This window comes from Neolamprologus brichardi, chromosome 5, assembly GCF_056152115.1.
Source record: "Neolamprologus brichardi isolate AB-2024 chromosome 5, ASM5615211v1, whole genome shotgun sequence".
Classification (NCBI taxonomy): domain Eukaryota; kingdom Metazoa; phylum Chordata; class Actinopteri; order Cichliformes; family Cichlidae; genus Neolamprologus; species Neolamprologus brichardi.
Genome location: NC_142108.1, coordinates 664,213 through 680,962, shown reverse-complemented (window position 1 = coordinate 680,962; position 16,750 = coordinate 664,213). Strand labels below are relative to the sequence as shown.

Below are 16,750 nucleotides of genomic sequence, written 5' to 3'. Positions count from 1 at the left end.
AGAGTTCAAAATGTGCTCATTATATAAATAACATTTAATTTTCTCTGCAGCACTTCATGGATTTCATAAGCAACACAATTTAGTTGTTTATACAAAGCATAAAGGTAAAAAACAATAACAGTGTTATCTTCATTTTAGATGCCAAAAAGTATTTGCGGCTCCCAGTGTTTTCTTTTCCATGGAAACTGGGTCCAAATAGCTCTTTGGGTGTTAAAGGTTGCTGACCCTGGTCTAGGCCATGTGTCTGTCTCTCGCTGCAGCATTTTGGATCAACTCACGGCTTTTCAGGGATATTTTTAGGACATCCTGGTAATAATGAATTGTAGCTCAGCCTAGAAGTAATAAATACATGAACTTACTTTTCAGTATCACCCTGAGACAGGATGGTTGTCCTGTTTAGTGTCAGTACCATTCTTTAGTGCATTACATCCAGTATTGTATTCAGTTTAGAGATGCTGTGCCAATGAAGGAAAGCACTCCCTACCTATTTGTTTAATATCTGAATTTAGAAGCAGAAAATTAGACCAACTAGACTTTATGTCTTTGAAACATTTGAGACATTACTGCTGTTTAACTAATTGGTTTGTGTTGTTTGGCTTTATGTATATAAAAAGCTGGGTATCATCTGCAAAGCCGTGAAAATATATGATATTCCTTCTAATGGTACTCCTTCGGGCAGGGATCGTCAACCTTTAACATCAAACGTTGTTAAAGCTCCTCCTGCCAAGGGAGACAGATGGGCAGCTGGCAGGTGTAATTGGGAGATGACAAATCAATATATATAGTATATGTACTAATAGGCATGGTTAACCCTACTCTGTGGCTCAAGAGCCACGGGTTGCTGACCTCTAGCCTAGGGAAAGGATGCATAATGTGAACATAATTGGTCCTAGCATAGAGCCTTGTGGAACTCCGTAATTCACCTCTGCGTGTGAAGAAGACTCCCCATTTACACGAACAAATTATAGTGTGTTAGAAATGATTCAAACTTTAATACCTACAGTATGCTCTAATCTCTGTAATATAATATTATGGTCAACAGTATCAAAAACTGCACAAATTACACATATACCTATTATAATCTTGCTAAATGAAGAAGGGAGACACTGTAGGAGTGTTTTGAGTGTTTTGAGTGTAGACAGCATGTCAGGAGTGACAGCACCAGGAGAGCAGCTAGTCAGTTACAGAAGCGTATGCCTCTTCCACAGCATGTCTTTATCCTGTCTTCCTTCTCTCACCCCAACCGATCGCAGCAGATGGCCCCGCCCCTCCCTGAGCCTGGTTCTGCCGGAGGTTTCTTCCTGTTAAAAGGGAGTTTTTCCTTCCCACTGTCGCCAAAGTGCTTGCTCATAGGGGCTCATATGATTGTTGGGTTTTTCTCTGTATCTATGAAGCGCCTTGAGGCGACTTTTGTTGTGATTTGGCGCTATATAAATAAAATTGAATTGAATTGAAATTGAACTCTTATCAGAGTAAATCAAAGAAAAATGCCAGGTGAAACCATGAGGTATGGTGTGAAAGGTGGCCTCTACTCAGCATCTTCACAAAAGCTTCCACTGAAGACAGAATGCAGTCAAACAGAAGGTGACAGCCTCCTGGGAACAGAAAATTAATCAGAACCAGCAGATGGATACGCTGCTGTATCATCGTTCTGCCCTGGTGACAAAATGTGTCGCAACATACTCAGCAAAACTCACAATAATGGAACATGGAGGCAAACCTCTCTCAGTTGCAGCTTTGCAGACAAGGGGACTGAATCAGTCTAGTAGTTACAGAACAGTGGGGTGGAAAATGGAAGGGCCTCATGTTCTGTTGCTGTTCAGGCTAAAGGAGGATTTACAGCATGAACTGTAAGGAGTATAGCACTGGGCAGTGGAGTGGATAGAAGCTGGATAAATGTGTTGTCCAGAGACCAAGGATTCACGACAGCCACAACCAGAGGCCATTATCCAAACACTTCTGGACTTGTTCCAATGAATATCCAAAGTGTGAATGTGCCCACATGGAAAAAGAATTGATACTTCAGCCACGAGGAGCAGTACCCGCCATGGAGAAAATGGAGAAAGAGGCTAGAGGCCAAGATTAAGGCAACAGGAAGGGAAGGTAGCCAAGGTGTGATGAAGACAGGGATCCCTAAGAGGTACAGCAAGCTGCCATACCTGAGGCCTTGAAAACTGCCAAAGACTCACAGCCTTAGCTAGCCACCTGAAAAGGTATACCAGACAGATAGGTGTACACTCAGCGACAGGGGAACAATACGACAAGAGGCCCACCAAGGCTGGGGACAGAGCAATATCGAAAGAGCATATGGGAGAAGGATGCAGCCCATAACAACAATGCTCAGTGGCTAGTGGATCCAAGAGCAGACCACAGCAACCTCCCTGAACAAGCTCTGGTAACCATTACAGTAGCAGACATCCAAGAAAGTTTCAAGCATGAAGAGTTTGATGCACCAGTGAGGATGCCTGTACTCTGTGCCTGTCGATAATGACTGAGCTGTATCCCTAAGGGATAATCCTTCCACCTTTCAGAGAAAACTAATTTCCGCCATTTGTATCCGTGACCTCAGTCCAATAGTTTTAACAAACAGATGAAACCTTGATTAATGCATTTATGGCATTTCTTACCAACGATGCACCATCTGGTGGCATTGAGGCATTTTGAACTCAAGTTACCAGCATTACGCATCAATTAAAATGTTACTAGACTAAACGACTAGTAACGCTGATACAGACTATTGATAACAGTGATAATTAGTCAGCTATTCGACTAGACACGCAGAGAGAGAGAGCGAGAGAGAGAGAAGAGTAGCAGAAATTAAATTAATCTTAATCTTAGTTTTATTTGCAATCATACAGAATTTTATTCTGTGTCCTTAAGCACTTTCTAATTATTATGCACACATTCGCACTCCAGTGCACTGGGGACAGTCAGTATCTTGCCCAAGGTTATTTTGACATGGAGATCGGAGGACCTAAGCTCGATGCCCCAAGAGACTGGTTGTCCTTTTTAAACATTATGACTTGACTTTCATGACTTAATTATAGTGGAGAAAAACAGGATATTATGTAATAGTATCCAATGTTTACATTGAACAATGTTTACATCTCATAGTTATGTAAGGTTGAGCTCATCAACTTAGGCTGCAGCTCAGGAGGTAGAGCAGGTCACCTACTGATCGGAAGGTTGGTGGTTCGATCCCAGGCTCCTCCAGTTTGCATGTCAAGTATCCTTGGGCAAGATACTAACCCCAAGTTGCTCTCCGATGCATCCATCGGAGTATGAATGTGTGTGAATGTAGTTAGATAGCACTAAAGTATAGATAAAGTGCTTGTGAGAATGGGTGTGATTGGGTGAATGTGGCATGTTGTATAGAGCGCTTTGAGTGCTCCGTGAGAGTAGAAAAGCGCTATATAAGAATCAGTCCATTTACCATTTACCATTCTTGACTTTGGGATTAGTACCAGCTATGTTACTATTATACTGCTTAAGATTCCCCCAAGAGAACCTCGGCAAAAGTGAGGGGAACACAGACAGTTGTTGTGACAGTATTGAGAGTACCCTATACCCTGCCTCAGTGGAAGAAATGCATACAGATATGTCATGTACAGATTCACAGTTTAACAATTCCATAAATCACCGTTCTCTATTTGACCCACAGTGATAGATCCAAAATGCACCTGATACACCAGGTAGAGATCTGATTTTACCCAGAACAGCATGTAAATGTAAAAAAAAACATCTGTAGCAGCTGTATACCACTACAAAATCTTTGAATATTTTCATTTTTGTATATGTCACTATAAAAGTGATTTCTAAAATGAACCAAAATCTCAAAATACAATAGCAAAACTGCCTGTTATAATAAATTGAGATGGTAAACATAGACATCACACATCAGGGAAATAATTATCCACTATATGTAAAGCGTGCAATTATATGTATGTATTAAGCTGCTGCTGTCTGGCAGGAGGTTCAGGCTGCTGAGGTCCCGAACAAATAGACTCAAGGACAGCTGTTACAACAGGGCAACAGCCCTGATCAATGCAGATAGCTGACCTGACTGGCTACCTCCCTGGACTTTTTTAGGGGGGAGGTAACAATGTTTAAAACAATAACAATAATAATATTTATATTTATAACAAGGTGCAATAATAATTAATGTGCAATAATAACAGTGTGCAATACAAATACACTTCTTCTTCTTTTTTATTACTAAGTTAATATACTGTGTTGTGTTGTTTGTGTTGCGTTGTGATGTGTCATATCGTGTCGTGTTGTGTTATATGTAGTGCCGACGTAGGACAGTTTTCCAGTTTCATTGTACTACTGTACTATGTATGACTGTGCAATGACAATAAAGAGTTATCTTATCTTATTTATTTTATTAACTGTTTGTTAATACTCAGACAGTGATAATAAAACTTTTAATAATAATTGTCAAAAGTGTGAAGAAGGCTGTCACCCAAAGGCATGTAAAACTTTTTCCCTGCCAAATCACTGCCGCGTAACAATTTGATGAGTCATTAAATGACTGCGAGCTTCTAAATCTAGTGGGTATGAGTCAGAAGGCCAAACTAATAGTAGGGTTGATTCAGTCCCTGTGATAACAAAGGAAAACAGACAGTGGCATTGTAGAAGGAAAAGACAGAGACATTTCTACTTACACATCAAAGCGAAGGTTCTGCTTTTCCTCAAAGAAGAAATCGAGGACAAACTTCCTGACAAAGTCAGGGTTCAGTGTGTTATCGATCACTTCTGTCCGGCCAAACTAGAGCAAAGACACAGACAAGAGAGACACTGAGGACAACAAAGTCAACAGCTGACAAGTCAATCTGTTTGCTTAGTAACAGAGAAAGCACTTTCAGTAAACAAAGTGGAAAAAAGAGTGAAAAACACTGTTGCTTCTGCTGCAGCGCCTGTTTCGCTAGCTTTTCCTGTAAGAGAACACTGCACTTGAGCATCACCTCACAAGCAGTGTTGGGCAAGTGACTTTGAAAAAGTAATTAGTTATAGTTACTTCTTCAAAAAAGTAACTGAGATAGCAACTGAGTTACAATATTATATAAGTAACTAATTACTAGGAAAAGTAACTATTGCATTACTTTGAAAAAACGCTTAACCCTTTGGGGTCCAGAGGGGCTCATATCATTCTTTTCAGCACAACCTCACGTCTATAGAAATGTTGTAGAAAAAATTAATATTTTTTACTGTAACCACAAACATGTTTAACGAATCATATTTCATAACTTGAAATGCAAATATAAATTGCAAATTTAAAAAAAAAAACCTATGCAGAAGTGCAGAACTCCATCGCGTTTATTTCACACCTCAAACATTTATTAAACAATTAAATACATAAAAGTAAACTGCAATAAATTACATGTAGTAATAAAATACACTAGTAACTCTTACGCTATGTCCACACCTACACGGTTATTTTTGAAAACGCAGCTGTTTCTATGCGTTTGGGCCTTTCATCCACACGTAAACGGCGTTTCAAATCAGCGAAAACTGATATTCTTTAAAACTCCTTTTTTGCGTTTACGTGTGGACAAGGAATACAGAGTTCATCACGCAACGTCAAAGGTATGTGTCTTTTTTCACGTCACGCTGTGCGCCACGTTATTGTTTACATGAGAATTTCTACAATGGCAGAGACAAAATACTGTTAATCTCACTGTCAGGCTTTACACGCTTACATACACATGCAGTTACTGTCCCTTCATTTACAAAGGCAGAGGCGTTATGGTGTAATTATTTTGCGTGTAGTTGTTTTTTTTCCTGTGTAATAATGTTCAACATTGCTATCAATACATTTTTCAAAAAATGCCTCTCTGTGCAAAATAGGTTCAAAAACATAAACAGCTGTGGGATCCTGTTTGTCCGTGATTTGAACCGGGGAACAAATTGTGGCAGGATCAGCCTGATATTATTTGTATCCCGCTGTAACTTCACTGTATAAAGAAGTAACATCTCCAAAATGTCAGGAGTAGTTAGTCATTACAAGAAGTGTTTGTGAACTAAAAATCAAGAATGTGGGATCCTGTTTGTCCGTGATTTAAACAGCCCAGCGCTTCTCCCGACGTAGGGAAAAGCAATCCTGCAGGGAGACCTACCTCGGCACTTGTGCAGGTGAAGCCAAAGGGAAGATTTGCTTCACCATATTTTCTAGTCTTTGGCTTAGAATGAAGTTGGTTTGGAAACATATTTGGCGATGCTTCATCACCTGCTTTGCGTTTGTGTGGAAGCCCCGTCAAAAACCTGTCCATGATGCTAGCAGTGTGCAAGCGTCCTTTTTTTTTTTTCCCTTCCCCCCTGCAATGGCTCTGCGCCCCCCCTAGGGGGCGAACCTCACACTTTGGGAATCTCTGCCTTAGCAGATGCTGTTTTTACCGTTTCTTCCTGCAGTAAACGTAACGATGCATTCAGTAAAAACATCGTGTAGAGTTTTTATCTTAACTCTGGTTCGACGTGGGCTCTCACTACAATTTAAAAAGTAGTATATAGTTTAAGTCCACACTTTAAACACAAAATTTGAGAATCAGGTTTGTCTTGCGATGAGATAGCATCTTTTTGCTATGTCAACTTAAATTGGTCATGTGATTGGTTTACCACAAGTACTTTATTCTTCCTCAGCCAATCAGCAGCACTTGTGTAACTGTTTCTCCTGCTTTGCCTTCCCAGTAAGCTGAAGACAGGTTCAACCGTATGTGTGTTAAAATATAGTAACTCGTCCGCACTGCATTTTCTTGTTAGTAACGGTAACAACGTTGTAACGATAGAAATAATAATTAGTTAGGTTACTAGTTACTGAGGCTACAAACCTAGCCTATTACTAGATCATTCTGAACAAGTAAAATATGTTAAAGACAAATAACAACAACATTTAAATATCTGGCACAGCTGTAGATAAAAGAGCTTTCCCCTGAAAGGAAATCATCATCTTTTTAGAAACACTTCAGATTTAGCAAAAGTGATGTTAACTAAGATGAATCATGTGCAAAACGTGCTGCAGAGTTGTGTCTACACTGCAAAGCAGCACAACTAACTTATTCAACCACGTGAAAACACACCACAAATTGCACTTTAATTAATGCATGAAGGCCAAGAAAAACATGCAGTGGTTGCTAATGTAAATCATCCGGCTTAACGCTGATGACCATAAAAGTGAGCCTGTACAGTAAATCTGCATTTCCAGCAAACTCACAAAGACAGGCTGAGATTAACAACACAGCTGTGTTGCATATATTAGAAGGCTTTATGAAAATGGTCAGCTTACTGGTTGAAAGATACAGATTTGTTTCTTCTAAACATGCAAAATGCCACAGGGGACATGGAGAGGAAATCACAGCTGTCGAGTAGGCCTCCCTTACTACAAGCTTTTGTCACATCCATTATGTTTGTAGGATGAATGCAGTTAAAGAATTTATATGTCGCTTCTAAGAAATGCACTTAGGCTGGGTGAATCAACACCTTATTTGTCTTATTTATGTATACTAGAGAAGCATTGCCACTAGGGCTGGGCGATATGGCCTAAAATTCATATCACGTATTTTCCACACTATAAGGACTTAAAATCATTTAATTTTCTCAAAAATCGAGAGTGCCTTATGTATGAATTCTGGTTGTGCTTACTGACCTCGAACCGATTTCTGCGTGCAGAAATCTGTTAAAAATGTTTTAGTACAACTTTGATAAGCTGCACTGCTTGATGGATTGTCAGAGCATTACGGCTGCCGTAGTGAGGAGCTTCGAGGAGTAATCTGGGTCCTAAACTCCGTCAGCTTCAGGTCCCAAAGTCAAACGAACACTAAGAGTTAAAAACGGTCAAAATTCTTTCATCTTTAATAAAATCATCAGCGTTGCTGCTTTGTCGGGTGTAACAATTAAGTTTAACATCCAGGCATCCATGAAAACAGAATTTATTAAATTTAACTGCGTTAGAAGTTAGCAGGAAGTTAGCTCGCTAGTTTCCACCTAAACATTTCATACCATGTTCTGACAGAGATTTTTGAAACTAATTAAAACGTACAGCTCTGCTACCACTTCCAACATAAATGAAGACAGAAAACTAAACAGCAGTGGCGTTTGCAGGGTTACTCAAGTTGGACTACCTGGTATATAATGTTGTGCTACGTGATTGCTAGCGACACAGCTATGTTAGCATAACATTAGCACAGTGAAGCTGGAGGATGAGCACTAACTTTTTTCCACTCGATAAAAGTTAACGTGAGGGATTCTGCTGGTCAGGGACAAATGCAATCGCATAGCAGGATGCTGTACACGGGCCAAACTTCAGTCAGGAGAACAACTGAGATTATTCATCCACAATACGAGGTTAGTTATTAATACACTGCAACAACATGGAAATAGAGCAGCTGCGAGAGAATTCAACATTAATGAATCAATGTTACGGAAGTGGAGGTAGTGCAGTGTTTGGCTTTCCCCATATTTCAAAAGTGCTTCATCTCTTTGCTGTGACTGTCGCCCGCCATAATTTGCAGATGATAATGGTTTTAGCCGCTGCGATGCTTTCAACCAAAACAGGCGCCGCTTGATGACATCATCAACATGCGCTATCGCGATAGAGCGATACAGTCAAAATCTCTGTCGTTGGCCAAATTTATATCGTTTCTATCGCCCACCCCTAATTGCCACCTGTACTTGTTATCCAGGTCATTCATGTGAAATAAATGAATGCACTGACATGCTGTGAAGTCTACACATCAACTTTAGAGACAGAGAGACGACCTCCTCCTCCCTGCAGTGTAGAGGTGGGGTGAACCTGAAGGAGTGGGTTCCTGTCATGGATAGCAAAAAAACTTCCTACCCCCTTGCCTTTTACTACACTGCAGACAGCTGCCAAAACGCCCAGCAGTGGAAGCTGCAGTTGCACTGCTCCATAAAGAATAGTCCCAACTATTCTGTCAAGCTTCAGTGGAAGAGGCTCGACATGTATCAAAAGGCGGGATAGGACATATTTCATCATATTCTCATTGGATTCAAATGGGGACAGAGTGAGGAGGGTGTGGGTGTCTTTGTAGATGTCTTATCTAACTCTTGCATCACAAGTTTTTGATCCAGCAGTGACATGCAGCATGGAGACCATACAGCTCACTGTCCAGAAAAATTATAAAACAACACAAGTACCTCTATATTTTACAAATGGTTACAAAAGCATCTACTTTTCCAGATATATATATCTAAAGAACGAAACTTGCATATATATCGAATGATCTTGTATTTTATATAAAGTGATGTCAAATTTGTTTCCATTTTTATCGCTTATCTTGGCCTTCTTCTTTGAGATGTTAAATGGTATTCTCAGTTTTTCAACTTAAATTTCCAAATTGTTTTATTTTATTTTATTTTATCTAAATTTGCTTAACATATATAATTCACTCACTTACTGCACATAATGTCCTGCTTGTACATATTCACTTACTGTATATAATGTTGTCTTTTTGCACAGTCGAGGAGCGTTTCAGGACACATGTCACTGGGTGTTGTACTCGTATAACTATGCCTGTGATAAATATCTTGAATCCATATCATGTGCTCAGCTACCACTTGAAGTGTTATCTCAGTTGACATCTCCATCAGTGAGTAATAAATATATATACTTTATGTTGCATTTTATTTCTTAGATTTAAAATTCTTAGCATTAGAGGATGGACAGCTGCAACAAAAAGAGAAAGCCGATTTTCTTTTCTCACAGAAGACACTTTGACATGTTGAGAAAAGGTACAATTAAGAGAAGTAACAGCTGGACTCCACTTAGATGTCTTAGCATTAGTCCTTTTCCTGCTGTGAGAAGTCAAAATATCTGCCACTAGCAATGGTTTTATTACCGTGAAAGAAAATAGTGTGGAAATGGACGTGTTTGTCTGTGAGCTGTCACTAAAGTGCTGCCAAGTTGCAACACAGCTGCTGCTGGTGTAGACCAGCAGAATCCATACAGCCAGACATGTGCCATGACCTGTGTTTTCATAGAACAGTTAAAGAACAAGACGACTCTCTTAAGAAATTTCTGAATATACACGATGCAATGTAACCTAGATATTTGTACAGTTTGTCATTTACTTTTAAGTCCACTTACCTAAACTTCTACACCCTCTTAAAGGCAGGAAGTGTGTACTGTTAAGTGTACTGTAAGCAAAGCTTCTGGTGAGTCTTTGGCACTGAAATCTTCCATTGATGAGTTTGAACGCTGTCGCTTTGGACAGATGTGAACTTTATATTTATCACTTTATAGCAATCAGTGATTAGTTACGGAGCCCCGCAGGGGACATGGGAGAAAAAAAATTAAGACGGACTTTTGCGAGATCTCGCAAAAGTTTTGCAAGATCTCGCAAAACAAACTCGGGATCTCGCAAAACTTTTGCGAGATCTTGCAAAAGTTTTAGCCGCATTCTTTGGACGCTGGCTCGAAGCCGACCGGGAGGTCGAGGCATGATGTGCCGGGAAAGCGGTGTTCCTCCCGGCTGTAGTAGGTCTCGACCTCCCGTTAGCTTCGAGCTAACGGGAGGTAGAAGGCCGAAGAATGCGGCTAAAACTTTTGCGAGATCCCAAGTTAGTTTTGCGAGATCTCGCAAAAGTCCGTCTTAATTTTTTTTTCTCCCATGTCCCCTGCAGGGCTCCGTTATTAGTAACTGTTAGCTGTATATCGTTTTCCCTAATGAATTTGTTTGTGGTCTTAGTATGTTATCCATAAAATGACATGCATGATAACATTAATACACTTAGTAAAAGTACAGAATAAGTACAGTTTATTACAGAACAATCCATTTTGAGGTTATATGATTAGCAATTTTTTAAACAAATGTTTGTGGGCACATATACAAGAGAAGCCATTTTTAGGTGTGTTTTACTTTTTGTAGTTTGGAGGCTCTTTGCCACGCTATGTTCAAACTACAAAAACCATGATTCAAGAGTTATAATCAAAGAGTTCCACGAATAAAAAAATGTAATTAAAATTCAGCTGCTTTCCATTGTAAGGTTGTTTCCACGTGCAGTGCAGCACCTATGTAAGCAACTCTGGTTGGTTTGGACACTGAAAATATGATAAGTTTTGAGTGCACAGGTCCCTCAGGCCATGGTTGTGTCCTGATGCACCACTTTTAACCTTGAACACTGTGGCCCCTTCACCTGTAAACATAAACGTTGACCTTCAGCATAAAAGCTGGGTTAGTTTGATACAGTTAACTTTGAGAGCAAATGCCAGACTTTGAGGGAAGCAATCTTAATGCACTGGGTGTGTTTGGTCCAGGCCAAATTTAAATCGCCCCAGTTATGTCTGGAGTCACGGACCTTTTTTATAACTCAGTGGGAGTATTTTTTAAGCAGCAAGATAATCCACTGGTCTTGCAGAACTTGTACAGTCATGTGACACCAGTTTTAAAAAAAATTAACATGTTGAATTTATCAGGTTTGTTAATTATGTGCAAACACAAAGCAATAAACCTTCACAGATGCTTCGTATAATATGACAGTTTGCCCTTCATAATGAAAAAGATCATTCAATTCAATTTTATTTAAATAGCATCAGATCACCACAACATCTGCCTCAAGGCACTTAATATTGGAAAGCCAAGATAAATCGATAGATAAACATTTATTAGAAATATTAATTCAGACTTAAATCTGGGATTCCCCGCCATTTGACCTTAGAACTGAAGAAGCTTCTCGGATGAGAAGTGAAACGTCCAGACGCTTTTCTTTGCAAGCAGACATATTAACTCAGACACGTTTACTCCCTGAAACCTTCAAAAACTATGGAAAAATGTAAATGAATTATTATTCCTTATTTTTGATTGTCTTCCTCCTTGCAGTTCTTGGCAGACGTTATTGCAAAAGTTTAAATTATTCTTTTTTTCCTGTTCAAAGGAATAAACATCTGCATTTGATCTACTCTCACTCACCAATTCTTGCAGTGTTTTCAGAATTTGCAGAATTTCTGTAGCTTATTGTTTAATTTAAATATGAAAAACTACAGTTCCACATAATACGGGGACCATCTGGTCGTCACACCCACCTACAGTAGTTCTATACATGGTCATGGGTGACTGGAGAGAAACCCGCCAGTTTCCACCTCCCACGATGGGCACATCATGTGTGGACCCTGGCATGAAACTGGGACATCTAAATTAAATTTCGGTGGGTATGACAGACAGCTTCTCCCTACCTGCCTTTGCAAACCACCATTGCTCTGTGAGCCCTGAACTGTAAGTAGGTAGGCTTAAATCCCTAGCAGTAATGTGTGCTATAAATGAAGATAGGGTGCTCCTTTGAGACCTTATACAAGTGAACAGTCAGTAGCAGTTACATTTACTGTCAAAGCAAGTGGTGTCCTTTGAAGTACTGGAGAGATAACTAGTTAGTAGAGATATGTTGAGCAGAGCAGAAATGCTTAAGGGTAGCACCGAGGCTGCTGACTTCGCGTATGAGAGACTATTCAACATATTGAACAGCTGCACTCCTGAGGTATCCGGTGTTAAAGAGGAATCAACTGTAGAAGCTGCTGAAACATAAGTGTTTCGTCCATTTAGACAAATGCTGCATGTTATTATGAAAATAATAAAATGATATATAATTATAATCATGTCCTTTACATTTTCTACATTTCCCTAGGATAAATATTTTTTTTGCTTTCATAAAATTTTCTATTTATGTTGAAATTGCGCTGCAACGGCGAGTTGACTGTTCAATCAATAGTGTTGTCATGGCCCTGGGACATGTTGGCCCATAATTCTTAGTTTTCTTGTATTTTTGTATTTTGTTTCTTATGCCGTGGTTCCTAGGTTCTGTTAAAGATGTTCCTTATTTGATTTCCCCTTGTGACCTTTACCCCCTGTGTGCCCCTCTGTGTATCTGTGAGCCCTCGTTTCCCCTCGTGTTTCATTTAATGTTTTCCCCAGCCCGTTATGTCTGTGCTCTCTCTCCTCCTGTCTGAACCTCTGTGTACTTCCTGTTTTACTTTGACAGTCTCCCGTCAGTGTTTTACTCCTGCCCTGTCTCGTTACAATTATCTGTGTCAGCTGTGTTCCCCGTGTGCTCCCACTTCCCTCGTTAACCCTCTGTGTATTTATGTGCATGTCTCCCTCAGTTCAGCGTCGCGTCGTAAATGTCTCCTCCCCGAACTGTGTGCCTTTCTGTGTTCCCTCGGTCTTCTGTTAGTATTCCCAGTTTGGTTCTGTTTCTTTGGAAGGCCTGCAATAAACCAGTGATTTTGAGTTCAGTTCCTGTCTCCGTGAGTTTTGCGTTTGGGTCCTCATCTGCCTCCACACAGCTAGTTCATGACAAGTGTCCTTTCTAGTCTTGATGGGACTGACAGTTGTCATTATCTTCATTCTTTTAACTCCCAAGTATCGTTAAGTTAAGTTGATGAGACAGCGTTTCAATTTTAAATGTAAGGTTGCTGCCATTGTTCTAACACTACGTATAAATGTAACAGGGCTTGCTGGTAGTTCCAATAGTGCTAGGTCCTCCAACCTTTATGTGTGAAAAATACATTAGCTTAATCACACCTAGCTAATACTAGAGGGACCAATATGCTCACAAGCTAACATGACTGAAAGATTACATGCAGTGACAGTAGAGTTAGCCATGTTAGCACACTACTTTCCACAGGTGGTCAGGTTGAGTCCACCTGTGCACACTGAGAGGATCAGGGCTCCATGTCACTGCAGTGTCTTCATATATAGACAGTAAATATGAAGCAAACACAAACACTTCTTTAACAGGTCTTAGCAATACAACGTCATCACCCCAAATACAGCAGCAGTGAAATCCTAAATAAAGCTGATCCAGAAACTACTAGGAAAAGGAAATGGACCTGAAAGGAAGGGTGGAACTGATTCTCTATTTCTAATTCACGTTTTGAATTTAATTTTTTATTTTATTTTATCGTAAATAATTAAATAACTCAATTTAAAGTATTTATCAATCGATTGATAGTTGTCTTAAAAATATTTATTTATAACTTCTCTTTACGATATTATGACTTCCCAAAAAGTTGATACTGTTCATCTGGACGTAGTGTTTTCAGTCACATCAGTCACGATGAGTGGCAAAATGTTTCTCCCACTGAAAACACTACGTCCAGATTAACAGACTCAAGTTTTTGGGATTTCCTTACCTGGAGGATTGAGCGTGAATCAAAAGATATTATGACTTATTTTATTGATGTTTAAAAAAATCAATGTAAAAGGATTTTTAAAGTAAATATACGAATTTATTAATGTTATTGCACAATTCAATAGTTATTTAATCACAAAATGCTTTATGTGTTTGACTCATCTGGTCCTCCACAATCACTGCTGCAAAGGAAATTAGATATCTGTGTTCTCCATAACTTCTATCTATCGATCTTCTATGAATAACCACAGAACACGTACACCTGCCTTTTTCTTAAGCTTGGATTTAACATAAAGTAAAACAGCCTTTACTCTCCAGAAAGAACACACCTAAAGGCAGGTGTGTGGTCATAAAAATAAAATATACTCTGTGACTTGGAGGGAGAGCTCCTGTGAGCTGCACTTGACACACATTTTCCGCAGTATTCTGAGCTACTGCTCTTCAAAGTGATTTTCATAGTCAGAAGCTAATACTGAAATATTGACCATGTATAGTTCTCTCTATCTTAAGTTTATGACATCATAGTATCAGGTTCAGATTGTACAGTTTCAGTATAGAAAACAAAGAAAAGAAGTTTAGGTCATCACAGTGGATGCTTTTATGCCATGAATTACATTCTGGAAAACACCAGGGACATTAGAAGACAGAGAAATGTCACCCACAGAAAAGAAAACTATATAGAACTAGAACTATATAGAAAACTATAAAAGAATTGGTCAGTTACCTCTACCTCACTACCAGAGAGTCAATCGAGGGTCAAAGCATATGTGCCAATCACACTAAAGCACGCACACAGTGGGTGATCGCAACAATGTAGCTGTGTGGTTGCAGACATGTCTATATATTGTAGCAGGAAGGTTTGTCTGAGCTTATTGTATTCAACAAATGATTGAGCATTTTCACTCCTCTGCTGAAGGACCCAGACTATGAGACATTAATAGACCTGTAATGTTGTAAAACTATGAAACGTAGTCAAAGTAGAGGTACAACCTTACTCTTTGAACAGCCAACTATGGAAGCAGTTTTATGCTTTTTAGCAGTGATTCTACACATGCTGTTTGATGAAATAAGATTACATTTAAATACTTTGGTTCAACTATCCAAAGCAACGAACAGAAGTGAAGAGAGCGCAGGGAGGAATGAGTGGGACAAGATGCAGGAGGCTACACTGCAGGTGGCAGAGCTGAACATAAGATCCTCATTGGGAGAATGGACAAGACTAGAAATGTGTATATCAGAGGGACGGTTGAGCGGTTTGGTTGGAGACAAAGTTAGAGAGGAAGGCTGATATGGTTTGGACACGTGCAGAGGAGGGATAGTGTTTATACTGGACAAAGGATGTTGAATTAAATCGATTGACCAACAGAGAAGTCGTAACCAAAAAGTGGATGAATGGGCTCTCGGTCCAGAGGAAGCTGAAGTCCACTGATGTGTGCAGCACAATGTCTGTGGCAAGAACAGTGCACTTTGCTATGGTCTGCTGGGGAAACAGCATGAGAGCTAATGACACCAACAAGACTGAAAGGACTCATCATAAAGGCTGCTTTTGTGACTGGCTTCAAATTGAACACTTGAGGTAATGGAGAGGAAGGTCACAACGTAATGGACTGATTCAGCTCCACTGTCACACGACAGATGCAGGAAATCTTTCACGCCACATTCAGTTCCTCTTTATAATGCAATGTATCAGTCTGGCAAAGAGTCTCTTTCTTTTTCATTTTAAAATTTTATTAAAATTCTGTTTTGCTTTGTTAATTTTGAGATATCTTATTTTACTTCTATTTCATAATCAGTGGGGCTCACGTAAGGTAAACTGACATTTTTTCTTACTTATTGAGTAAGTACAGTATGAGTCTGTGAGCAACCAACACCAGACTGCTATAAACTAATTGGCAAGTCAACCCTGTATTAAAATGGATATGTCCCTCTGTTCCTTAAAGGGTTGCATCATGTTCAGTCAAACACAACGCAACACTGGAGTCGAGAAGCATCTAGTAATCTCAGAGGGCCCCTTCTTTTCAATGCGATTGAACAGTGTGGCTTGGTGGTTTCTGAGCACAACGCAGTCTGTTGCATTGCATTTTTGTCAGTGTGTGTCTCTATACCCCTGCTAACAGAAGTAGTGCGAACAGGAAAACAGCAGCATGGAGGCAATCAGGGCAGATTTTCTGTCTATTTCAGTGAGCTGCATCAGTAATGAACCATCTAAAAGTGGAAGCAGTGGTAGACGGAGAGAAAGCAGGACACAGAGACAGTCTCAATAAGAAAAAGTGAGTTTTTCCCAACAGATCAGGGATCCAATAATGCATGAAACAGTCACAATGTGGACACAAAATGTCAGCATAAATTGAGATGGGATTTTTTTCTTTTTCTTTTAATGAATGTTAAGGCTGTGTGACTCCACGGGGAATAGCTTGGGCTTACAGTCAGGCTGAGGAAGAGAGGAAAGACAGAAGTGTCCAGTTCAATAACACATTAGTAAAGCAACACTACTTCATCAAGCTGTGGAGAGCAGGATCGGGAAACACTTCCCACTCCAAATATGCAAAATTATCAATTAAATACTGTCTGACATTTAAACTTAGATGAAAAATTAATTAAAAAAATAATA

The 16,750-nt window shown here is 39.6% G+C and overlaps 1 protein-coding gene across 1 annotated transcript in view; it reads right to left on the bottom strand.

Annotated features, from left to right (window-relative positions):
- The window catches only part of LOC102782854 (copine-9-like), a 213,195-nt gene that overhangs the window by 158,726 nt on the left and 37,719 nt on the right, over window positions 1-16,750 (bottom strand). The window contains exon 4 of the mRNA XM_087840463.1: window positions 4,668-4,771. Within this exon, the coding sequence (XP_087696589.1) occupies window positions 4,668-4,771 (104 nt within the window). The remainder of the gene's footprint in view (window positions 1-4,667; window positions 4,772-16,750) is intronic.